This window comes from Setaria viridis, chromosome 3 (genome assembly GCF_005286985.2).
Source record: "Setaria viridis chromosome 3, Setaria_viridis_v4.0, whole genome shotgun sequence".
In the NCBI taxonomy this organism is placed as follows: Eukaryota; Viridiplantae; Streptophyta; class Magnoliopsida; order Poales; family Poaceae; genus Setaria; species Setaria viridis.
In genome coordinates this window covers 34,851,538-34,858,791 of record NC_048265.2, presented here as the reverse complement: position 1 = coordinate 34,858,791, position 7,254 = coordinate 34,851,538, and the positions used below count along the sequence as shown (strand labels likewise).

Sequence of the window (7,254 nt, the reverse complement as noted above, 5' to 3'; positions counted from 1 at the left end):
TTGATATTGCTGAAGTGGTTGCGAACAGGTATGTAGAATCATTTTTTTAAAAACCATGAGCAGGGTATCTTATGAGTTGCGACTTTGAACTGCTGAGTTTCCTGGAACGGAATCCAAATAATTCCCTCGGATTCGGATGCCACAGGTGGAGCGAAATGCTGTGAAACAGTAGCCAGAGTCCTTGTAATCTGCTCCTTTTCTTGTATGCAATCTTAAGAATTGGACTGTAACTATCCGTCTAATTAAGTGGTCATAACTGAGTGTGGCATGGAAATGAGTGTATGAGAGTTTTTTCGCTCCATAACGAATCCGTCTGAAAAAAAAAATGCACATGTTCCATGGAAAGATGTGTCTAGGATTCAAGAATCGAGGCTACTTGCATCGAAAGGAACTTTCAAATTCCCTATCAAAGGACATCTTTTCTAATTATATTTTGAGTGAGTTTCACTTCGGGCCCTTAAACTATACCTGATATTTCATTTAGGTCCATCAACCTTTAAAGTAATTATCTAGGTCCATGATGTAATAAAGTGAGATTGTGGACCAGATGATACGTTAGTATAAGAGTTAGCCTAGTGATTCCACCAAAATAGGTATAGATTATATCATTAACGAGCTAGTTGGAGCTAAAAATACGTTTGGAACAGGAGGGGCCTACCCAAGCACTGTCCTAGGGGTTGAATTACTTCTAAAACAAAAAGGCTACGTGAATAATACAAAAATAAACCTATATAAAATTCAAATGTACAAATGAAATAAAATGGAGCGTAACTTGGTTAGCATAGGTTTTTTAAGTTCCTTGTAGTAGAATATGCCCACCCAACTATTTGTAAGGAAAATAAATCTAGCATAGGCCATTAGTAATTTTGGTGATTGTGTGTCAACACTAACTTTTTTTTTAAGTCTAACAACGTTTGCGAGTACATATCGTTTTAGTCGCATGCAAGGTGATGAAATTGGGTGATCAAACACCTCAAACAAGGTCAAGAGGATGTGTACAGACTTAAGACATCACAGAAGGAAAAGTCATGACGAAGACACGCAGAGAAATGAAGTAAACAGTAAAAATTCTTCACCATCATATATCACCGCTATCTTACTACAAGTTATTATTCACACCGAATTGTCCTGCATCAACATTAGCCTTCACCGGATGATTCCATGATGAGTTTTGCCTCCTCTATGTAAGGTGTCAACAGCAAGGTCAAAGTATCATCCTGTGTCAACAGTAAGAGAGCAAAACAACGAAGATTTTTCACCGTCGTATTCAATATTCCTCACCGTCACATATACAGTGTCAACAATAGGATCACCGTATCTGCGTATCATCCTGTGTCTACAGTAAAATAAGATTTTTAAGTAACGGCTATGTAATGACTAGTTCTTCGTATTGGTGCTATAAATACCCTATTAGTCGGCCATTTGAATTGTGTTGAGTTTGGGATCAAATACACACTCCATCTACCAAAGTGCTTATAAAGAGATTAAGACAATTAGCAGATCTTGATTGGTGCTAGTTTAGACTTTTAGTGTATTGTTTTGGTCATTAGTCTAGAGTTAAGTGAGATTTGCACCAGCTACTCAACGTAGGAGCCAAATATTCTTTCGGCATCGACAATGAGACGCATGTCCATATAATCTCAAAGTAGATATAGAAAGCAATTCGCGACCATGTACATACGACAAGCGACAAGCTTGTGACTCTGACAACCGGGATAACCATACGTCGTGTGACAGTTTATATAATTTTGGGCTTTATTTTTTACATAATGGATGAAAATCCGGGCTTTAAACATCCAGGATGCATCAGATCACAATTATTACAAAAGGTAGTCACTACTACAACGCTAGCATACGTAAGAGACATGTAGCTAAACAAAGAAAAGAATCCCTCCAAATTGCAGTTCAAGTAGTCATCCTTCATGGATTGCTTTGTAAAGTCGATTCCTGATGATCCATCTTTAAGATAAGAGTACCATCAGAGCTTGGCTAATTCCGAACAATGAGAGGTACTTATATCAGACTTCTTCATCAGTTCGCTAATTAAGGCTATGACCACGAACCACTGGATTGACAAAACCAATTTCCACGGCTAACACGGAGCAGAGAAGACCCGAGAACTTCGAAAATGACGCGTCCAAAGGAGGGCACGACGCCATCGGCGTCGACGCCGCTCATCCTACACGGATAAGGTTTTTACCAAGAAGAACCCAAGACACGGGGGGAGCAGCCATGACATACGCCTGGCATCGCCATCATCGGTCTGTTGGCTCAACGAACAATGGCTTTTGCCCAGGTGCTGCCCCAAAGTCACCCAAGCATGTTCGATGAACACAAACGGCTATGCCTCCATCGCAGCACAACAACCATTGCAGCCCTCATCGACGAAGTGCGTCCCATACCACACTAACACCACTAGGACCAACGCAAGCCACTGCGCTGCCATAGCAACACACCATCCTTGTCACATCATAACCTTCTGTTGATGAGGAGCGTCCCATACCATGCCTCTACCAACTTAGGCTTGAGCATCTCCGTGCTGCCATCTCTGCACACGCACCACAACACTACCTTCAAAGATGACGATGCACGTCTCATACCATGCACCGCCGCCATCGTAAGACTCGCTAAGGTGCCACCGATGCGACCAAAATTACCAAACTGCCGCGAAGATGAAAGGATATGCTACCTCAGGCTGCCGGCACTTCAGGAGCCGCAGCACACGGCCAAGAGCCAGTGCGCACGGCCACTGTTGCTGCACCCGTAGGCCTCCATTCCATGAATCATTGCCGCCCATTGGCACTCGGGACACCTGCGAAGAGGCCCCCACACCAGAGGAGCACAGCAGCCACAGCCAGGTGAGCACCATCGCTGCGCCCCCACGAGCCACCTAGCGCCAATGTTGTGCATCATCACGACTGCCGTCACCAAGCCCCGGCGATTGCCATCTTGCACGCCGTAGCCACCAAATCCCGAATGCCTATCAGGCCGCCGCCATCATTGCAGCGAACCAGATCATCCTGGGGAGACACCGGAATCAGTGAAGGAGACACCGAATCGGACGAGCCTCGGGCCATCCGGTTGCCAGCAGACTGCCACAAGACGTCGCGGGCTGCACCGGGGGATGACGCGAGCAGGATCCGAGGAGGCTCGCGATTCGCATATAACTGCGATGGGGGAGGCCTCGCCATCATCCTCACGCCCGCGCGGGCTTCACTACAAAAAAAGGGTTTCCAGGGGCAGTTGAAATAGCATTTCAGAGCGGGTGCGCTACCCGCTCCTTTTTTCACAACTACAAATAGTTGTTGGCGGCAGCAGGTAACAAGCCTCCCCCTGCAAACCATTTGCAGGGGCCCATCACCCGCCCCTAGTAATCGATTAAAAAAAAAGTTGCCAGCAGCCCCGTGCGCCCGAGTGGAGCCACGTGCCGCCACCGCGTTCGCTGGAGGCCACCCCATCGTGCCGTGGGCACTGCACCCCTACCGGCTGTCGTGCCCCCGCCGGGGAGCTACGCACCACTGATTAGCCGCGCCCCTGCCGGGGAGCCGCACGCCGCCGGAGCTGCTGGCCGCCGGTCCCGTGCACCGCCTTTGGCCGTGGAGGCCGTCCCCAGCCCCGTGCGCCGCCGGAGCTGCTGGCCACCAGTCCCGTGCACCGCCTCCGGTCGTGGAGGCCGCCCCCACCCCCGTGTGTCGCCTCCGGCCGGGAAGGTTGGGGAGGCCGCCGCCGCTGGAGGCCGCCCCGCCCTGTCATCGGAGGCCACCCTGCGCGCTGTTGGAGGCCGCCCTTGGGAGCTCGGGCCACCGCCAGACGCCGCCCTCGGCCCCATGTGCCGTCTCCTGCCGGGGAGGTCAGGGAGGCTGCCCTTGGGAGGCTGGGCTGCCACTGGACCCCATCCATAGGAATGACTGTCGGAGGCCACCCCTGGGAGGTCCCGCGCGCCGCTGGAGATCATCCTTGATAGGCTGGGCCGCCGCTGCTGTGCCTTGGTTGCAACACGAGAGAGGGAGGGAGGGAGGACGATGGTGGCAATGGGACTGGGATGAGATAAGGTTGAGAGGGAAGGTGTGAGCCAATAGGAATGCTTGGTTTGGAAGTTGTGGATTGATCAGGTGGCAGGAGATGTGTTTCTTTGTAAACTTATAACATATTTTTGGATCACCAAACGGTTTTAAATAAAAAAGTTGTCAACTACAAAGTATAAAATCTCATCGAACTCTATAATTTTGATATAAAGTTTGTATTCATCCGAGATCAAATGCAAAAGTTTGTATTAAAAAAAATACAACCATTAAACTTAATCCTTCTTATCCTTAACATCAAATGAATAACTTGTATGTTTGTGACCACTAAATGATCTCAAATGAAAAACTTGTAAACTTCAAAATTTTACATCTCCTTAAGCACTACCACTTTGATATAGATCTTGTTTGCATCCGAGGTCATTTGAAAAATTTTAAAATTCAAGATTTCAAAATTAGAAATGTTAGAATGACCTTTTGAACTATTAAACGATTTAAAATGAAAAAGTTGTCAACTATAAGGTTTTATGTTTCGTCGAGCTCTACAATTTTAATATAAAGTTTGTATTCATCCAAGATGACATAAAAAAGTTTGTAATCAAAAAATACATCTATCAAACTCATTCACATGAACTCACACATATACTTATACATTAACATATACTCACGCATATACTCATTTATTTATATATACTTATATCCATTTAAACTTTACTGAATGTTACAACTTTCATATAGAGCTCTATAATTTTGATGTAGATTCTTTCTATAGCTGAAATCATTTGAAAATTCAAAAATTTTAGATTTCAAAACTAGAGAACTTATAATGATATTTTGATTATTAAATAATATTAAATTAAAAACTTGTAAACTTCAACATTTAAATCTCATCGAGCTCTACAAGTTTGATGTAGAGGTTATGTATAGCCGAAGTCATTTGAAACTTCAAAAGTTTTAGATTTCAAAGCTAGAGAACTTAGAATAACATTTTGGAGTAATAAACAATCTCAAATAAAAAAAATTTCAACTACAAAGTTTTAGGCCTCGTTCAGCTATACAATTTTGATACAAAGTTTATCTTCATCCGAGGTTGTATGAAAAAGTTATGAATTTATTTTCATAGTACCATTTCTAGGGGCGGGCCATGTCATCAGTTGCCCCTGGAAATCGTTTTCGGGAGCCGGTGATGCCATCACCCGCACCTAGAAATGGTTTCCATTTTCATCGGCGGGTGATAGGGTGATCTGCCCCTAAAAATTGTGATTTCTGAGGGCGGGTCACCCACGGGTCGGTTGCTATAGTAGCCCCGCTCCTTTTGTAGGTGCGGGTGGTAATTTCACCTGCCTCTAGAGAAAAAATAGGGCACTCCTACAAATCATTTTTTAGTAGTGCTTCCAGCGGCGGCGAGGCGAGAAAAGGGGGGAGGGAGGTGCGGTGGGTGGTGGCGCGGGGCTGACTCCCGTGGCTATGATTTATTAGTAACTAACTTTGAATTCACTTGAAACAAAGCTAGCTCATTGGAATCGGCTCAATTTTAAGAGGCTCCCCACGCTGCGCGTAACGGTGCAAGACACAAGTCACGCGATTTTTCGCACAAAATATGCGCGTGTGTGGTGCGTGGGATTCGAACCCACGACCTCAAGCATCACGCATAGCTTCCTTACCATCTCACCTATACAGCACATCTGACTGAGTAGGGGATGCAATCCTTTTGTAGTAACTCGTGGGGGAACTTTAATACCAACCGGGACTAAAGCTCTCGGAGGGATTATCTCCATAGACTACAAAATTTAGACCCGGGATTAAGCTTCTTTAGTCCCAGGTCAAAAACAATCAAGATTTTTATTGGAGATGGAAGGTCCTTTTTCCACCGGTGGCGCTTGCTGCCTCGTTATTACGGCCGAGGAGTGTCGATGTGATCTCTTGCACAGCAAGCCAGCAACATGAGTACTCGACAAGTAGCGAAGCGAATCGTGGGAAATCTCTCCTTGTAATCATCGTGATATTCTATCATGGTGACGACTTTTAGTATGCTGCTGACCAAAAGAGTCAGCAACCATTTTAAATCTACTTTGCCTTGGTCATATCCACAATATCTTTGACCATTGACCAAAGCTAGCATTTCCTTTTAAACTATTTTTCTGTTATACTGTCATCAAATTAAATTGTAGGTTATTTTAACTTTTCTAGATTCGTAGCTTTTGTTATGTATTTAGATATACATTATGTCTAGATAAATAGAAAAATCTATGTATTTATTAAAGTCAAAACGACTTACAATTTAAATTGTAAACGGAAGATGTATGTATCTATCTTATCTCGTTAGGCCACACGAATTCTGCCCTTTAGTGCTATAGAAAGTTTTGGCTCTGCTTGTCCAAGACATAACCAAATTCTAACCTCCAAGAAAAATAGCGGTCACACATGAAGGCATGGCAAAATTTGGCTTCAAACACTAGAGCCTATAACCTAACACACCGTTGTAGACGTGTGATAGGAAGTACACTTTCAGTGTGTGTTTGGTGAGGTGGTCAAAATTAAAACAAATAGCAATCCTCTCAACAAACACAAAACTGTTATCAACATATAATGTTGAAATGAGTCTGGCACAAGGCCACTTCTTTTATTGGATACAAAGAAACATCATTATTTGCTGGTTTATTGTATTACACAACTACACAAACGAGACATATCACAATAAAAACATTATTCGCGGCTAACATATGTGATCGATCACCACAAATGTCGTCCATCATACATTGGCCCTAGCCGATGTTGGGGACCTCCGCAACATAGCCGGCAGTGTTGACGAAGACGCGGACGCGCTTGGTATCGAAATCAGTGGTCACCATGGAGCCAACGGGCACCAGAAACACCTGCACGTCCGGCCGGTCGGCCAGGATCTTCTGCTTCGCCGCGTCGCCCGACAGCCCGACCACCTCCGGCCACGAGCTCTTACCGCTGTCACCGCTCATTTTCGCCGATCTGTCCTGTAAAATCTAAAAAAAATTGGCAGCAGTTTCAGGGTACTATGATGATGATGAAGAGAGAGAGAGAGGGTCTGCGTGCTAACCAGTTCTTGAACTTGAACTTTGTGAGATGTTGTGCCTCCTGTCCTCTGATTCGTGCGTGGAGCTTGGTATTTATAGGCCAGTTGGGGGTAGATGGGAACTTGCAACGGATCAGGCATCTTTGACAAAGAATGCCTTTGCCACGCCTGGCTCAACCTCTG

General features: G+C 45.1%; 1 protein-coding gene across 2 annotated transcripts; it reads right to left on the bottom strand.

Annotated features, from left to right (window-relative positions):
- Positions 1-6,609: 6,609 nt before the first annotated feature.
- LOC117850083 (glu S.griseus protease inhibitor) lies at positions 6,610-7,254 on the bottom strand. Of its 2 annotated transcripts, none has more exons than XM_034731869.2 (2): positions 7,096-7,254; positions 6,610-7,021 (listed from the first exon to the last, which is right to left on the bottom strand). In XM_034731869.2, the coding sequence occupies exons 1-2, from the start codon at positions 7,210-7,212 to the stop codon at positions 6,788-6,790; spliced, it is 351 nt and encodes a 116-aa protein (XP_034587760.1). In that variant the 5' UTR covers positions 7,213-7,254; the 3' UTR covers positions 6,610-6,787. The 2 variants fall into 2 exon arrangements, with proteins under 2 accessions (XP_034587760.1, XP_034587761.1); XM_034731870.2 differs by having other exon boundaries at positions 6,610-7,012; positions 7,096-7,227.